The sequence below is a fragment of the Mirounga angustirostris genome, unplaced genomic scaffold (assembly GCF_029215605.1).
Source record: "Mirounga angustirostris isolate CCGP_5_RB_7025 unplaced genomic scaffold, mMirAng1.0.hap1 SCAF_4, whole genome shotgun sequence".
NCBI classification, from domain to species: domain Eukaryota; kingdom Metazoa; phylum Chordata; class Mammalia; order Carnivora; family Phocidae; genus Mirounga; species Mirounga angustirostris.
This window is the reverse complement of record NW_026991712.1, coordinates 25,769,757-25,789,375: the sequence shown is the minus strand read 5'-3', so window position 1 is coordinate 25,789,375 and position 19,619 is coordinate 25,769,757. Positions and strand designations below refer to the sequence as shown.

The 19,619-nt window shown below is 36.0% G+C and overlaps 1 protein-coding gene across 3 annotated transcripts in view; it reads right to left on the bottom strand.

Moving 5' to 3' along the window:
* The window catches only part of CSMD3 (CUB and Sushi multiple domains 3), a 1,202,189-nt gene that overhangs the window by 577,933 nt on the left and 604,637 nt on the right, over nt 1–19,619 (bottom strand). For all 3 annotated transcript variants that reach the window (XM_045896021.3, XM_045896023.3, XM_045896024.3), the window contains one exon: nt 18,634–18,755. In XM_045896021.3, coding sequence (XP_045751977.1) covers nt 18,634–18,755 — 122 coding nt within the window. The remainder of the gene's footprint in view (nt 1–18,633; nt 18,756–19,619) is intronic.

Below are 19,619 nucleotides of genomic sequence, written 5' to 3'. Positions count from 1 at the left end.
AGACAAGGCAAAACAAGATAAAGACTATACCCCATCTTATGTGCTTTGGGATATGGACACACAGTGTCACATGGAAGCAGGGAGGAGAGCCATCCAATCCAACTGGAGTATAAAGTGGAAAGATTTCCTCAGAGGGAATCCCAAGGCAGTACAAAGTAAAGTAAAGATGAGAATTGGGTAAGAACTTTCTAGGGGAGGGCATGAAAATGTCACAGTGGAAAAAATATTCTTTTTTGTTTCTGTAATATAAACTGTGAAACATGAAATGTTGAGAAGGAAAGCTAAAGATGGAGGTAGAGACCCCATCATGTAATGGACTTTGAACTTTATCTTCTAAATGAGGAGCAGCAAATAATGAGTTTTGATTATAGTGTTGACAGGGTTGTAATTGTTTTTCATATGCTCCATTTGGCAGTGGGAACAATCTGAATTTGAAGAAGAGCCGGGCAGAGTTAGAGAGATCAAGACCTAAACTTGGGTGTGAAAGTAGGTGTTGAGAAGAGTAAACTCAATCTGGATTTCTTTACCCCAAATAAAAATGATTATGGTAATTTTTCCCCTTTCCTCTTTTTATACATTATAAAGACATTATTCAATGGGGTGCCTGGCTTAGTCGGAAGAGCATGCAATTCTTGATCTCGGGGTCATGAGTTTGAGCCCCATGTTGGGTGTAGAGATTACTTAAATGAATGAATGAATGAATGAATGAATGAATGAATGAATGAATGAATGAATGAAAAAAGCGCTATTCAAAAGCCAACTCAAAAATCTATGCTTTGGGGAGCCTGGGTGGCTCAGTCGGTTGAGCATGGGACTCTTGGTTTCTGCTGGGATCATGATCTCAGAGCCAGTGATGGGATCAAGCCCCTCCGGGAGCCCTGCATGGGGCTCTGGGCTGAGTGGAAGTCTCCTTGAGATTCTCCCTCAGCCCCTCCCCCTGCACATTATCTCTCAAATAAATAAACTTTATTAAAAAAAGCTATGCTTCACAGGGCTATTTAATCAATTTTATTGGGTATAAAGTCTAATTTAGACAAAGCAGAATATGTACTGTATTTGTTTTAAAAACATGTATTTTAGAATAATCCTAAAATTTGACTGTTTTGTGATATGTATCATATAAGTATTACATGTGAATCTGGAAAATTAATGTTAAATAACTAGTAATCATTTTAATTTGCTTCTCTTTGTAAAAAGGAAATATACAAAGGTAAATACACATGAAATTTGTGAAACAGGTAAATATTTTAAGATATAAAAGTCTTAAATATGACACATGCAAATCCAACATTTATTCATTTCAAACTAATTTCATGTTAGAGGAAAGCATTAATCACTCATATTCCAGAAAGATCATGCACTGTAGTATTATACTTGGATTTTTTATTATAGAAGATACAGTCTAAGACTCGACTAGACCGTTCAAAAAGAGAAGTGCCAGCCTAAGGAATTCTTTAGTTTTACCCACTTTGCTGCCCGCATCAGTTAATAGTTTCAAATCTTACAAGGGCTCATATTTTAGAGATTGGGGAAGGGGGAGTCTGGAGACACAGGAAGATATTGATGGAATGATAAAAGCCTTCAGCTTTGTTTTATTTTTTATGCCTTTTGTATCCGTACACTGTTCTTCCCCTTTAGGGGTTTGCTGGTACGTAACAATGATAGATTAAATGTGGTACTACAAATGTTTCACTGAAGGGAAGAAGCTACATAAAAATGAAAAAACGCATCAAATATTAAATCTATAATACAACATACAAAATTGTTGGTTCTTTTCTGTCATTTATTTATGCTTAGCTACTCAAGGATATAAATTTCATAATGCATGTAAATTATCAACTTCAACTTAAGAATTTTGAAGAGAATACTTACAGATAATGTTTTTGGTTTTAGGAGGGTATTTGACACAAATTCATAATATGTTAGGTTGTACATACCAAAATTTTTTTTAAAACAAATATAAATGAGGCTCATTAAAGTGAATTTTATAAGAAGGGCTATTTTACTGGGTTTATCCCTCATTAATAATGAGGTCAGCTTGATCTAGAGTATTTATCTCTCTATTTCTCTATCTATATCTATTTTTACAGATGACATTTGACTTAAAGCTTTATTTAAAAATTATATTAAGTCTGTGGTGCCTGAGTGGTTCAGTCAGTTAAGTGTCTGCCTTCAGCTCAGGTCATGATCCCTGAGTCCTGGGATCAAGCCTCGAATCAGGCTCCCTGCTCAGTGAGGAGTCTGCTTCTCCCTCTCCCCCTGCTGCCCACCCCCCCCACACACACACTTGTGCTTTCTCACTCTCGCTCTCTCTCAAATAAATAATAAATAAAATCTTTAAAAAATATATTAGGTCAAAATGACTAAATGCACAAATATGGTAGTGAAAAATCAGATACTATACACATATATAATGAACCATAGAGTGGTTTCTAATTCCCGTCCTCAGTTTATTCTTACCATTTTTCTTATGACACCAAAGAGGAAGCATGCTAGATATTAGCTTCTCAATTCATAGTGTTTGTTGTCAACTTTTTGTTTATTTAATTTCTTCTAGTCATTGATTAAAGGATTTTTTAGCAGTTAATATCTATGGAAAACCTTGTTTAACTCCCAAATTATCTTCCCAAGTAAGCAATTTAGGTAGAAGTCCAGGAAGTTAGGGTACAATAGGAATTATTTGCTACTGACACTGTTGTTTGCCACAGCTATCCAGGAAGAATGATTCCTGGTCCATGAATGAATACTCTTTGTGGCAAGGGGTTGGGATAAAAGTGAGGAGATGTAGATATACTATTGCTTCCTTTTTTGAGAATTGCACTTCAATTAATAAGCCTCTAACTTAATTTTTGGCTGTTACATTGAAACATAAATCAGATAATGTAAGTCTTCTACCTAAACACTCTAATTTATTTAATTCATTCTATAAATATCAATTTAGAACCCACACTTTACCATATCCTATTCTAGTGCTAGGGATATAGACAAACTTTCCTCCCTTCATTGGGGAAATACACAAAAGATAGAGTATTATATAATATAATGCCATATAAGGTCTTGAAATATTCATAAGTTACAAAGTGCTATAAAGAAAAAGCATGGAGACAGAGAGTGATGGAGATGGTCAGTGATGGAGTGGAGAAAGAAAGAAGATGACATTTGAGAGAAACCTGAATGAAGTAAGAGGGCAGCTGGTTAGGTCATACTTTCATTACATTTTTGGATACATTCCAGAATGCCCGGCATGATCTGGGTCTTATTCAGCTCTACAGCCTCTATTTCTTCAATTATCCTCTTACCCACTATGCCACAGGACCCTTGTCATCTTTTTAGTTCTAGGAGACAGCAGGGTCTTCATTGACCTTTGTAAGCAATTTTAATTCTCCCCCAGACACTCTCCTCTTTACATTGCTAAGTCTCTTGTCTTCAATACTGGCTTAAATTTCCCCTGCCCTGAAGTGTCTTCACTGACAAGTCTAAGCAGGCTCCTTTTTATTCCATCCAGAGTGTTTCTTTCAAGTTGTGACTGTTAATTTCTGCATTTACTCTTCTATTTTCTATTTAAAGCCCTAGCTGGAAACTTCCTAAAGGCAAGAAATTAGTCTTTTTTTATTGACTCTATTGTAGACCAACTTTCTAATCAGTGAAAATGTAGGATTCCCTGGGACAAGTTTAGAATTTATAATATTGGTGCTCATCTGGCCATTCCAAGATATATGACATTTTATATGGTTGCTCTTGTGTGATAGAGATCATCACAGACTGAGGGTTTATAAAGAGGATATGGAAGAGGTCATAAGAGAAAAAAAAAAGACAGCTACCACATCCTGTATCTGCAGATTTTGCTCCCTGCCTGCTATTTTTCCCCTGGTATCACACAATATGATTGGTTATGCTGTGAAGTTAGGTCAGGAAGAGGATGAAATTCAAGCAAGATATATAATACAGAGCAAAGAGATTACCCAGAATTGTGCACTTCGATGATATGTGCATCATATGTGACTCTAGTTGTATGAGAATAATCAGATCCTCCAAGTGATTCTCCTGCACATTGGTTAAAGATTTCCAGAAGCTAAACAACTTAGAATGCTAAGAAGAGCAAGTACTTGATACTTAGGAACAATACTGCACTCTTCTCTCCTCACTAGCTAGCTGCAGCTGTTGTTGAGGTGCTAGGCAGCTGGGGCAGGAAACGATGTCCCAGAACGGTAATTGTGATTCTCATAACTCCGAGGTTGTCATTAAGATAACCTTCTACTCTGCGGTAAAATATCTTCGGGGCAGAAAGCAAAGGCTCACAGTTCTCTCCAGTTCCTTTTTCAGTCTCTTTTGGCAGAAGTCTATTCTGAATTCTTAGAAACATCTGCTGATGGCTTCTGATGACTAATATCAGCAGGGAGTCTCCACAGGATATTCCAAGTTCTGAAATGTGTGAGAGCATGTGTTAGCTGCACAGCAGGAACCTAAGCTCAAACAGTGCTGGTGGAGGCATGATGCGCCAGCTCACTTGGAAATCGGTGGTGTGGTGTGGTGTGGTGATGGTGGTAATACTAATCGTACTATAGCAGTAGTAATATTATTATCAACATTTTATAAACATATCCTTTATTCCAGACTCTGTTCTAGGTGTACTACATGCATTATCTCATATAATCATTCCAAGAGCTCTATGAGAAAGGCAGTATTATTTTTATTTTACTACTGAGAAAACATAAACTCAGATAAATTTTTGGTGCTGCTCTGTGATTCATTATACCATTATACAGAATGTATATTTGTATATACATAGGCATCTTTTATATTGTATATTAGAATAGGAGGAAATATTAGCACTAAGGATGAAAAGTATAGAAGGGAAGTAAAATAAATACTTATTTTTTATTCTAAACTGTGCAATAAGTGATGCTTGATCTTCAGAAGAAAGTAAAATACTGAAAGTCAATAATTGTTAGTGGAGATATTCACTTCTTATGTAAAAAAAAAAAAAAGCTGTGTGTTGCTTCTGTCTTCAAGATGTTAAAAGGAAGCTACACCTAACCTTAGTAAAACTGCAGTCTAGAATATTGGTATGTAATTATGGAATTAACTAAAATGCATGTGACAAAGAAATTAGTTATTTAAATGTTATTTTAAGAATAAGAGAAATATATTGGGCGCCTGGGTGGCTCAGGCCTTAAGCATCTGCCTTCGGCTCAGGTCATGATCCCAGGGTCCTGGGGTCGAGCCCCGCGTCGGGCTCCCTGCTCGGCGGGAAGCCTGCTTCTCCCTCTCCCACTCCCCCTGCTTGTGTTCCTGCTCTCGCTATCTCTCTCTCTGTCAAATAAATAAATAAAATATTAAAAAAAAAAAGAATAAGAGAAATATAATGCTTCCTAGAATAAATAGATAGCTTATCCAAAGAAGAGAGATTTTAAGCCCTGGTTCTTTACACTTCTTCATGCGCAAAAATATACACCAGAAAAATAATGGTTTTTACAAGAAAAACAGATTTTAAAGAGTTACAACTTTTACAACTAAAAAGAGATATGATCTTAAAAACTATACTATATTAAGACTTGTTTAAAAAGTTATCAAAGGATCATTCATATGCTATGAATAAACTCAGCTTAAGTATTTTTAAAGCCAGTACAGTGTCTTGCATACAGTAAATTATAAATAACTATTTAAAAATTGTTTCACTTAAATAAGAAAATTTTTTTTTATAATTCATTATATTATTGCATTTAGGTGATTTTGATAATATAAACAATTGCAAACAATATTTGCTGACACAGATAGACATTTACACAAGCTATTCAACAACAAATATTTGTTAAATATTTGTGTCAGACAGGTTTTAAGCTCACTCATAACTATCCCTCCCTTTCTCATTATTATGGAAGAACACTGCTCATTCCAGAACTCTCACTTAAGATGAATGATGATTAAAAGGCTGGCCCTTTAATTAATAGATGTAAGAAATATGTGGTTTAGTTTGAAGATGTTTTAATGTCTCTTTTTAACAAAAGCTTCTTATTTTCTATTTTACTGCCCTCTCCCTTTCTGCCCGTGTTTTTCACTATTAAAGACCATGATGTTTAGATGAGGAGTTTTAGAAGCAGGAAAGGAATTCCCTGCCTGAATAAAATACTATGTCTCAAAGTTACCTCAACTGGATACCCACTACACTTTTCTACACTAACAACTGAAGATGTACATCAATGTTTCTATTCCCTATTTCCTATAATCCTAATATAATCTCCTGCTAGGGATAGAGACTGAAAAGTGTGAAATAGGAATGGCATGGAACTTCAGAACTGAATGATATTTAAATCTGTCTTTCGATAAAAGGATCCCTCTGGGAAGAAAAAAGTGACAGAGTGGGGCACAAATAAAAATTTGCCTTTCTCACTTTCCTATATCTTGAATACTAATTAGAGTAGCTGTCTTCTGCTAGATGAAGACACCATCCTTTAAAAGCCCTCTGCTCTCCAATTTCTTTGCCCTTCCTCATTCCCACCTGCGATAGACAGAATAATGGCCTCCCAATGGCATCCATGCCTTAATCCAGGAAATTTGTGAATCAATTTCTTTACATGTTAAAAAGGGACTTGCAGATGTGATTAAGTTTAAGGACTCTGAGATAGAAAATTTATCCTAGATTACCCAGGTGGGCCCAATCTAATCACACAAGTCCTTAAAAATAGAGGAAGAATGCAGAAGAGTGTGCCAGAGAAATGTGATATCAGGACTAGACAGACTGCTGAATTTGAAGATGGAGGAAGACAGCTGGGAATGGCTCTTAGCTGAGAATCAGCAAAACAACTGGGTACCTTGACCCTACAACCACAAGGAATTGAATTCTTCCAAGAACACAAATAAACAGGAAACATTCTTCCCTAGAGCTTTCAGAAAAAAAAAAAAAAAACAGAGCTTGCTGACACCTTAATTTTATTGTAGTGAGACCTGTACTGAACTTCTGACCCACAGAACTGTAAGGTAACAACTGTGGGTTGTTCTAAGCCACAAAGTTTATGGTAATTTGTTTTAGCAGCAATAGAACCATCACCATCATATCATCCAACCATCATAACTCTTATAAGTATTCTTTAGGGTGGCCACTCACTCAACCTTCAAATTTAGAGAAGTCACTTAAGTTCTCTAAACTTGCTTTTGCACATATAAATTGGACATGATAATAGCAATTACTTCATATAGTCAGTGGGAAGATTAAGTGAGATGATACATAAAAAGAGCTTAGAATAGTACCTAACATACTAATTTTGTAACAGAGATTGTCATACCTTTCCCAAACATCCTATTACCCTTTCTTCCATGGTAGTAGCATTTCTAGCTGGTACTAACTTACCCTAAATAAAAAGACTGTACTTTCCATCTTTCTTGCAGTTGAGTATGATCATGTTGCTAAATTATGGTAAAAATTATGTGGGGTGTGTGTGTGTGTGTTTGTGTGTGTGTGTGTGTGTGTGTGTGTTGTAGCTGATTCTAAGAACCTTTCTTAGGAAATAGCTTGCATTTGTCTGTGTCCTTTGCCCTCCTTCTTCTTTATCACTTCTCCCATCCTGCTTCCTGGAATGTGTGAGACACCATGATGGAGCCTGAGACACAATTCTGGAACTTGAAGGCAAAGGCTGCATCCTGGGAATGGTAGAGTAGTAATTAGCCTAAGTCCTTGAGGAATTCCTAGAGCAGAGCAACCATGACCTACAGACCACATACATATCTTGTTTAATATTCTCATTGGGGGTTTTCTGTCACTGACAGCCAAACCTAATCCTAACTAAGTCTGTATATCCTGGTACTTCTAATTAAGGATTTCTTCGTCCAGTCTTCCATTTTCTTCTCTTATGCCAACCCCCAAAAGACTTTACTTGGCTGCATCAAGTATACTAATTGTCATTATTTATGTGAATCACTTAATATTTATGCTTAATTTTCATGTAGCACAGCTCTGATTATGCGTATCATTCAAAAACAATTATAATATTGAGGTTAAAGTGTTAGGGACACCCAATAGTTAGCAGGGGGAGGAGGAGTAAAAAAAATAAATGAAATAAAACTACTTTGTATTTTGCATACTTTGCCTCCTTTTTTTCAGAATAATCAAGAAGTTCCAAAGAAGAGCTGCCGAATGTAAATAAACCAGTGACATTTTTGCCTAGAATATTTAATCAATTCTTTTAATAAACATCCATTTGAATAACTTTCATATGACAGCTACAATACTAGAAGTTAAGGATGCAAAGATTCAAACATTTTTTTTTATTAAGTGTGAAACTAAGGAAAACAGATGAGTAAACAGATAATTACGATATAATATGACAACTGGTGACCAATATGCAGAGTAGGATCCTAAGTCAATCTAGGTGGGAGGACGGCAAAGGGTTCCATGAAAAGTGAAACATGAGTTGAGGGCTAAAGAACGGCCAGGAATAAACCCTGTCAGGAGTTAAGGGAGGTGCAAACAGAGTAGGCAAGCATAGAGAGCAGCATATCCCCCAAACTAGAGGGCTCTGGTAATGAATGTACTGGTGGAGAATGTTGGGGCACCGGCTTTGAGAAATAAAAGACAAGTTCAGGTTGTTGATGGATTCATCCATGAAGTTGCAGAGATCTGTTTAAATATTTTACCAAGAAAGGAGATATCATTTCATTTTAGAATAAAATTTCACACTGGGTTTATTGATAGGCTTAGGATGGTATGAAAATGAGACAAAGATTCACTATTTGGGAAATTGGCTGATAATCCATAGAAGAAATAGACAACTTGGGTGAGAGAAAGTTAAGCAACTTTGAGACATACTAGTGAACTATAATGAATCCACTAGACATTGTATTTAGATGTGTGAAGGAAGAGAAGAATACAGAATAAAAAGTGTTTAAGTTCAGCACATGGAGGAAATCGAATTTTAAGGAGATGGCAGAAAAGAAGAGTACCGGGAAAAGAAAGAGAAGGGGAAAATTCACGAAATGAGAGAATAAAGAAGCCAGAGGAAGAGAAAGTTTCAAGAAGCAAGAAGTAAACAATAATGTCAATCATTCTATGGCTATTTTTTTTCTTTTTCACTTTACTAATTTGTTATTGTTTAAACCAAGCTTTTATTATAAAATATAACATATTATCAAAATTTAACAGAATTTTTTGTTAGTAGAAAAGGGGAGAAATAACTGTGGTCCTCTATCCAGGAATAATCCTCTTAACATTTTGGAATATTTCTTTTTATTTTTTACTTATTGATCTTTATTTTTAGATGACTATTCATTGTGCCTGCACTGAGTAATTCACTTCAAATAAAATATTTCAGCTAAATAAACCATTTGACAAGAAGACACATTTCACTGGCAAGGTCAGTGCCTTTGATAACGTCCCTACTTCCAAGGCTGGGATACCCTACAAATGGGTAAACACAACCACTTTCCCTGGCTTGAGGAATTTTCTAGTTGTTTTCCCTGGTTTCCAGCCTATTGCTTTATACCAAGATCTGTACTTCACTTTTAGGCTCTTTCTGAATCCTGACTTGGTAGGACTACCAACCTGGCTTTGATTTGTCCTGAACTGCTGCCTCAGGATGGCTCTCATTGGCTCCTACTCAAATGTAGCAGATCCTGTCAGTGCTCCATCCAGATCCCTGTACATGTTTCTTGTCCTTTCTGTTATCTGTTTGCTATATTCCATTTTCATTTGTCCCTAAATGCCTAGAGATACAAGTCTTTTGGAGGCTTTCTTCAGTCTATGGGATCTGTTATGCCCACACATGAGCCCCAAAGGACCTGGCTGATCTTTAGCCTATGATTATGGGATGTAGAAGAAAGATAGCCCGGCTCCCTTGTACCGAGTTGGAAAAAACTCTGAGGTATAATTTACATAGGCATGGGATCAGGCTGCAGCTTGGATTCTGCCTGAAATTTCACCTTTGTTTAGCTTCTTTCCTATCCTGCTTCCCCCACTCCCTTAATAGTTTCTCGAGTGTACTTTTTTAATAGATCACTTGTATATAAATCCTTGTCTTGAGTCTGCTTTTTTTGCAGAAAAGACAGCTGCAGTCTGCAGAAAAGTGACACTTTCCATGTCTGGCTGAGGTTTCAGACCTGGCACCGAAGCTTGGCATGGGTCCCAAAACTCTGACTGTTTGGCACAAAGAACCAGTGCCTGTAAGTGGGCAGGCTAAATGAAGTGGCAAAAGGCTAGCTGCAATGCTGGAACAGTGACAATATGGAAAGGCTTCTGATGGCAGTGTTATGGGTGGCAGTCAAGGGTGCCCCATAAACTCTTCATAAACTGAAGAGATTATGGGGAGGAGCCTTGAGTGGGTTTTTTATGGGTCTAAACAAAAACCATGAATGGCTGTAGTGAATATATGAATAAAATACTTTATAATTGAATTATTTTACCACATTATAAAATAGACCCTTACTACTTATTTTTCTTAAATAAAGAGTAGAATGGAATGATCTGCCTGGAAAGGGATAACATTCCCTATTAGAAAAGGCTGTCCTTCTTTTTTGTTTTTTTAAATATTTTATTTATTTATTTGACAGAGAGAGACACAGTGAGAGAGGGAACACAGCAGAAGGAGTGGGAGAGGGAGAAGAAGGCTTCCCACTGAGCAGGGAGCCTGATGCGGGGCTCGATCCCAGGACCCTGGGATCATGACCTGAGCTGAAGGCAGACGCTTAACGACTAAGCCACCCAGGCACCCCAAGGCTGTCCTTCTTGACCTGCATTTAATTCTGGGGCAGGTGTCTATGAAAGGTAAGGGGAAAAATTCCCATCTATCATGTCTCTTCAACCGAAACCAAATGCGTGTCATATATAATAATATAAAGTGTTATAGTGAAATTTTATCAGAACTGTATGAAAATCCCAATAAGTATGTTTTATGATAGTGCTTGAGGAAATAAATACCAGTATAAATACTACTTAATATATCATAGAGTTAACATTTACTCATAAAGCAATATAATTGCCACCAAAATATTTGCTACTCATTGTGCACTAATTTTAGACTATGCTCGATCAAAATGCCTAATAATTTCTCACATATTCTATATGCTTTGCTTATTCTTATCTATTTGTTCTTTTATTTATACAGCAAATGTTAACTGGGCATTCACTATGTGCTAGGTACTATTCTTATGCTTAAATATCTTTAATTACTTAATATATTTCAACATATGTATTATGGTCTACTTGATGATGTCATCCACTTAAAATTGTCTTTGGAATAAGGGATAGCATAAATAATATACATATATGATATGTTAAATTTATAAGATACTGTCTAATGTACAGAGTGCTGCTGTTTATTGACTTATGTGATCCTCTAATATTCCTATGACATGGCAGGGCAAGGATAATTATTCCTGCTTTGAAGAAGAGGATATTCAGGGATGCAAAATGACTTGCACAAGAATTCAGGGCTTCTGACACTTAGATCAAAACTCTGTCCATGTATCACTTTATGTAGAAAAATAAGGAAGTTATTTATAAATAGGTCAGGAACATTCAGAATGAGTTCTTAAATATACACACTTAAAATCATGCCAGTCCCTTAACCTTCTTCATTGTTATACCTAGGTTATAGTAAACAGTATTCTTTGAATCATGAGGTACAACGTGAGCCAAATTTAGAAACGAGTTAAATATCCATAGTCCTGGGGGTGCCTGAGTGGCTTAGTCAGTTAAACGTCTGACTCTTGGTTTCAGCTCAGGTCATGATCTCATGGTTGTGGGATCGAGCCCCGTGTCTGGCTCTGAGCTCAGCGTGGAGCCAGCTTCGGATTCTCTCCCTCTCCATCCTGCTCATTCTCTCTCTCTCTCTCAAAAAAATAAATAAAAACTTTTTTAAAAAATATTCACAGTCCTGGAATACAAAAAAAAATGTGCTTTTGGCTAGTGTTACCCAACACTTTTTTAAGCCATAGTCAATTCACATTCTTCTGGTGACCGATTTTACTTCATCTGACACTTCAGACTTCTGCTAAACTAGCGAGAGCTATAATCTAAACTGAAGTCAACCTCATGTTCAACCTCTCCGAATTGTATTCTTCTATGCTTGGTTAGTTTAATCTTTTATTACTGATCTCCCAGTGGATTTTATTTTCTGAGTTGTGAGATTTGCTGACATCCTGGAGACATCAGTATTATTCTTTTTTTTTTCTTTTTTAAAGATTTTATTTATTTATTTGAGAGAGAGAGAATGAGAGAGAGCGAGCACATGAGAGGGGGGAGGGTCAGAGGGAGAAGCAGGCTCCCTGCTGAGCAAGGAGCCCGATGCGGGACTCGATCCCGGGACTCCAGGATCATGACCTGAGCTGAAGGCAGTCGCCTAACCAACTGAGCCACCCAGGCGCCCCGACATCAGTATTATTCTTACAAACAGTTATCCAGTGTGGATAAAAGTGCATCACTTTATTTTTATTTTTTTAATTTTTTATTTATTTTTTTAAAATATTTTATTTATTTATTTGAGAGAGGGAATGAGATAGAGAGAGCATGAGAGTGGGGAGGGTCAGAGGGAGAAGCAGACTCCCTGCTGAGCAGGGAGCCCGATGCGGGACTCGATCCCGGGACTCCAGGATCATGACCTGAGCTGAAGGCAGTCGCTTAACCAACTGAGCCACCCAGGCACCCCAAAAGTGCATCCCTTTAAAATTAGAAAAAGACCTGGTCAAAAAGCCAGAAAGAATTCTATTCTACAACATTTTTATCTCAGTTCTGCACATTATACTGAAGAACTATTCAATTAAAAAAAAAATTATTTTGACATTACTATTAATTTATGTTTACATTAGAAGACCCACTTCTCAAAAGACTATTAGAAATCCAAGAAATTAGAGTAAAGGTATCCAACATTGCCATATGTTTTCAAGAGCTAGACCCCTCTTATCCCAAAGATAGAGGAAATAAGCATATAACCAATTTCCAGGATATGGGAAAATGTATTAGAGAGCAAACAGGAGAGCTAAATATTTCAATAGATTCTTTATACTAGGTCAAGAGACAATAAAAATGATGACTGTATCATTAGCCCCCTGCCTCACGGTTCCTTAGTGACAAATAATAGAAAACTATTTTGGCAAACTTAAGTAAAAAATTAAAAAAAATATAACTAAATAAAGTTATGGGGTAGTTCACAGAAGGAAGGAAAAGCTAAATCCCAGGTTGCCAATGGGAGCATCCCTTTTTCCTTTCCCTTGAAGTCCCTACAAAAACTTCACTTGAAGCAATTCCCTTGCAATGGGATATTTATTCTCCCTAAGACTAATCACTAACCGTCGTCACCACTCATATTCCCTAAAGCAGAGAATCAAACTCTCTGTGGTGATTGTCGATATTTTCCCCGTATGATATGGTAGCCCCACCAGCAACGTGTCACTATCGAGTACTAGAAATGTGGCTCATCTCAATTGAGATGTCTTTTAAGTGTTAAATACATTCTGGATTTCAAAGATTTAAAATGAAAAAAAAAAGTAAATTATTTCATTAATAATTTTATTCTGGTTAAATAAAATATAACATTAAAATTAATTTCATCTTTAAAAAATGAAGCCACTAGAAAATTTAAAATTCTATATGTGACTCACATATTTCTATTGGATAATGCTGGTCTAGACAGCCTTCAAACAATTTTGTAGACATAGGTCAAAGCATTTTAACAAATATTTTCTCCTACAGTTTTTTTTAATTTTTTAATTTTTTGTAAAGATTTTATTTATATATTTGACAGAGAGAGACACAGCAAGAGAGGGAACACAAGCACAGGGAGTGGGAGGGGGAGAAGCGGGCTCCATCCCAGGGCCCTGGGATCATGACCTGAGCGAAAGCAGACACTTAACAACTGAGCCACCCAGGCGCCCCTTCTCCTACAGTTTTAAATAGACATCTTTTTTTGTTTGTTTGTTTCTAAGTGTGAGTAGCTGCTAAGGATGCAAGTTCTATACTGTAATTTTACAAATAATTTAAATATAGTTTCCCTAAAGGCTTGAAACAGTAGTCCACTTTATTTCTAGAAAATGTCAACTATATATTATAAATGCTAAAACTGTAAAGTCAATCAGACAAATTAGAAATTCTATGTGTTCGGGGCACCTGGGTGGCTCAGTTGGTTAAGCAGCTGACTTTGGCTCAGATAAGGATCCCAGGATCCTGGGATCTAGTCCCATGCCCAGCTCCCTGCTCAGCAGAGAGCCTGCTTCTCCCTCTCCCTCTGCCTGCCACTCTGCCTACTTGTGCTCTCTCTCTCTATCTGTCAAATAAATAAATAAAATCTTTAAAAAAAAAAAAAAAGAAATTCTAGGTGTTCAAAAAGTCAGACTTTGTGTTTCAATTCAAATTACTCTATAATTCTATGTACTGTAAATTCTAGTTCTAGGATAGACAGAGATATAGATAGATCAAAAGATAGGTGGATGGACGGATGATAGATAGGTAAATACATGCATACATACATAAAGCGATCAAGAGATGGAACTTTCTGTAAGTTTGTTGTTTAGATGAAATAAGGTAATGCCTCCTTCAAATATTTCTTCGTGATTTTTTTTTTGCTTTGTTCTTTGTTCTCAAACTCTCCCCTCAGGAACTATGTGCACGTAGAATTTTCTAGTCTGGATCTCTGGAATTTTATTTACACTCGAATAATGTAAAATGTTAACATTTCAGCTGGGAAGGTAATATATGACTTTCTTTTGAAACTATGGAAGACAATCACAAGAAGGAAAGGGATAAAAGAGAATAAACAGATAGAAGTTGGTCTTCAAGCAGGAGAGTGCTAGAAAGAGGAATACCTGAAAAGGGTGTCCAGTTCTCTCCTCTCCCTCCCATGTACACCCTGGGAACTGTTTGTGTACCCCAGAACACACAGACATCAGATTGAAGACAAATGCACTAGACCACTTAAATCAAGGAAGATCATAAAAATTAAGGGAAAATTCAAGGCAGAAGAGTATTTACTTCACATTTGGAGCTCATGTTAAATGCGTATCGTAATGCAGAAGAACAATTAATTCAATGACCAGGCTAATTTAAAGTATTTGTTCTAATATTTTAACTTACTGTTGTGAAGAAGCCCTCAATTATGTTCATCATTGACATTCTAAAGTTAACGGAATTATTCCCTTCCAGAAGCTTGTGCAAGGGTATAAAGTGACTGTGAAAACATACATTACTTTAAGACTGTAATGCTCAGTCATTATATTTTATTTCTAGTAAGTTTAATGGCAATGCTTGTAAACTAAAAAAAATGACTATAATTCAATGTTTAGTCACCTGTAAATTAATCAACCACATAATCAAAGATGGAAGACAATAGTATATATGGATGCTTTATTCTGCATCAATACATAAGTTAAATCTAACAAATAACTGAAGAAAAGCATGTTTCTTAATGAGATAGCAACATTTGCCAATAATGTCATTTAAAATGATTCTACTTTGAATCAGACATTTTATAGTTCCTTATCTAGTCAGTAAAACAACTTTATGATACGATATTATTATCTCTAATAGATGCAAAAGAAAAGCTAGTTCAGAGGATTCAAAGATCACGCCTACCTACAACTGTGTTACTAGTAAAAGGGATAGCCCGGATCTGAAGCCAGTTCCATCCAGTTCCAAATCTCAGAGTTTTTTCCACCAGTCATATATGTGTTTTGGACATTTAGAACACCATGATTGCTTTTAAAATTATCAAACACAGGGTGTCTGGGTGGCTCTGCCTTCAGCCCAGGTCATGATCCCGGGGCCCTGGGATCCAGTCCTGCTTCTCCCTCTCCCTCTGCCACTCATGCTCATTCTCTCTCTCTCTCAAAAATAAATAAATAAAATCTTTAAAGAAATTAAAATAAAATTATCAAACATAAAGAAAAATTTGAACAATGATATTTGAAGAAAATTATAGATATTGAGGTTAAGCATCTTGGTTAATTGAGGTTTATACCGACTAGGAAAGCTGTGTGCCTATGGTTCATGTCAGGAACTGCCTTCCAAAATGAGTTCTTTTTTTTTTTTAAGATTTTATTTATTTATTTGAGGGAGAGAGCACAAGCAGGGGGAGCAGCAGGACGAGAGGGTGAAGCAGGCTCCCCACTGAGCAGGGAGCCCTACACAGGGCTGATCCCAGAACCCCAGGATCATGACCTGAGTGGAAGGCAGACGCTTAACTGACTGAGCCATCCAGGTGGAGTTCGATCTAGGAATCTGTAGAAGCAAAACAGGATTTTTCAAACTATGTTATAACCTGTTAGTGCAACACAAAATCCATTTAGTGAGGCATGATCAATATTTTAAAAACAAATAGATCACAGTAGATTAGAATAAAAAACAGAGAAGTGTATTCATATATTAAGGGAAAATGTTATTTTGTGGCACTGTGTATATGTATGTGAGTGAATTGGGCCACGGTGTAAAATACAATTCTAACTGTGGGTCATGGTTAAAAATGCTTGAAAACCAATTTCTATAAGGATATCTTAAAATAGAGGTAAACCAACAGATCAAAAATTAATGTCCTCAGTCAGCTACTTGATAAAAAGAGCAAAGAAGAGAAAGTAATTATGTCCTCCTTAGAAAATGAATTGGATTTTTTTAAGGAGAAAAAGAAGAGATAAAAGTTTGGCAGATTGGGTAAGATAAACAAGGAGAAATGTGACAACCTCTGTGAAACTTCAGATATCTCAGTAAGTGAGAATGAATTAAACTTAGCAAAGCAGACATCTTATAGAACAGAATATAATTACCACATTTTGATGACAATTACAGGTAATTATCATGACACAAAAAGATTTCTATCTCAATGCAAGACTAATACAATGTGTTTGTTCCACACTTTATAAGGAATTTACTTCATGCTTATCTTGGTATAAGATACTTACACCTTCCTGTGAGATGTATCCTTGTAAATAACACATATCTTATGAAATACACAGTTCTGACCTTTGCTGGCTACGGGATCTTAGACAAGTTATTCAGCCTCTGTGTTAAGTGCAGACAATAAAAGTACCTACTTCACAGGGGGAGTCTTATGAAAGTTAAATAATTCATAAAAAGTACTGTCAATAGTATCTGTCATGTTGCTAAGTGTTCAATAAGTGTTACTTGATTTTTCAAGTACTTCATGATTTTTTATTTTTTAATTTATTTTTTTAAAGATTCTATTCATTTGTCAGAATGAGTGAGAGAGAGAAAGCACATAAGCAGGGGGAGTAGCAGGCTCCCCACTGAGCAAGGAGCCCAATGCAGGATTCGATCCCAGGACTCTGGGACCATGACCTAAGCTGAAGGCAGACGCCCAACTGACTGAGCCACTCAGGCGTCCCAAGTACTTCATGATTTTTAAAAATTTTCTCAACAACCCATAATTTGCACAGAAAAGATATCTGACAAATAAATATTTGGTGAATTGAACTGATCACACAGGTTGGGTGAGTAAAATTATTTCCTTTATGTAGTTGAAAGTTTAAATATAGTGATTTTTCCCAAGTTTACACAGATGGTTTGGGACAACATAAGCTTCTGATCTAGCTCTTCTGATTCATAAATCAGGGCTTTTCTATGAGATAAATGTCACTGACCCATGGATTGATTTTTAAAACCATACTGCTGTCCTCAGGATTAGATTTTATGAACATAAAACCTAAAACATTCTTGCAGATAGTACATACTTTATCTAATAACAATGAGTTAATGTGTTTTAAGTCCTTACTATATTAAGCACTCTGTATTTATTACCTCATTTATTCCTCACAGCTCACTATGAAATGCATACTCTTATTACCCACATTTTTATAGATAAAGAAAAAGAATTACCAGGAGGTTAAATGACTTGATCAAAGGTATCAGTAAATTCTAAATCAGTATTTGAACTACAATCTAAACCAGTTTTATGGGCTCTACTATGAAACTTTATTTAATCTAACCCAGAAAAGATATCATAGGATCTGAGAGGAATTTTGATTCTGCCTATTTAGCTCCTCTCTGTATTCTTACAAGGAGAGGGAGAGAGAGAAGACAGGAAAACTCACTGTTTTCAGCTGTTCCTACACTCGTTCAGCATAATAATTTTATCTGAAGTATTGTGACATATGCATGTTTAGATGTATTACTCATTTTTAGTAAACAGAAAGACAATCTAACCTTTCGAAATATCCATAGTATGAATCCTCTATTAGTACCAACCACATTAAAACCAACTTTTTATAAGGAATAACTGTATGATCTATGGTAATAGCAAAACATTGAAAGAAAAGTCAGCCATGTACCAAAACATGATATATCTGAATGATAGGTCAAGCAGAAAAGATACGAATTGAAAAGCCATGATTCGTGGCTTCTTTAAAAAAACAAAACAAAAAAAGAAATACGTACTTACAACCTTCAAAAATCTATCTCAGAAAACATTCATTTATAATTTGAATGTGTTGTTATTTATGTTAGTAACTGGGAGTAGAACTGTATTATTTAAAATTTACTTTTACCAAAATTCTCATATAGGTTTATGTTCAGATAAGGCATAAGTAGAAAATACTGCAGAAATCATACTTTAGTTATGAATTTCCTTTACTGCACTTTCCTCATGATCTCTTTGCATTTGTCTTTATGATTATGCTTTTCTACCACAGAGGGTTTTCCCTTACCTTATTTGTATTCACTGCTGTGATGACCCAGACGCATTGTGCATTGCTGTCATACTGGAATGGGAAGTTGGGAGATGTAAAGGTGCCACTTGGTCCTTGAAGATTAGAGCCACACGTCTTCACTAAAAGAGAAATTGCGTTTTAAAAGTGAGCCTATAATGCATGCAAAATCTTAGCAATAAAGTATTTTGCAAACAGACTTTAAATTCAAAATTGCACAATTATAACCGCAGCGAAATGTGTATTAGGGCATTCTGCCACTTATCAAAGTGAGAGTATTTTTTATACCCTAAAGTTCACAAGCTCAATATTTTCAACATTAATCGAAAATTAGTTATGAATAACAGTGTGAGGCATTATAAATTATCCTCTAACTGTAAATAGATGAGTTTAATTAGAGAGAGGTCTAGTTATGCAATACTGTGTTAACAAAAATCCACAAAGAGAAAGAAACAAAGCCATGGGTTAAGCAATCCAGATAGCATTTTCTTTATTTTTTAAATTTTATTTATTTATTTATTTATTTATTCATTCATTCATTCATTCATTCATTCATTCATTTATCAGAGAGAGAGAGAGAATGCACACAAGAGCAGCAGACTCCCCGCTGAGCAAGGAGCCCGATGCGGGACTCAATCCCAGGACCCTGGGATCCTTACCTGAGCCAATGGCAGTTGCTTAACTGACTGAGCCATACAAGCAACCCCAGATAGTATTTTCAACCCTATTTATTAAGTATTCTAGGATATGAGACTGAGACATCAATATGAAAACTACTTCTACTGTTCTTACAACTGTGAATTAGACCATTCAGACTACAAAAAGAGCTGCGCTGAAGTAATTTTAATAAATTCCCACAAATTTTAATATTGCAATATTTCTTCAGTTTTTCCAATCCTTCTGCTTAAGAAGAAAGAATGGCCACACTGCATCTGTGTCTTCTCTTCCTTCTCGGTCACCAAGGTTTCTTGGCATTAGTTTTGATT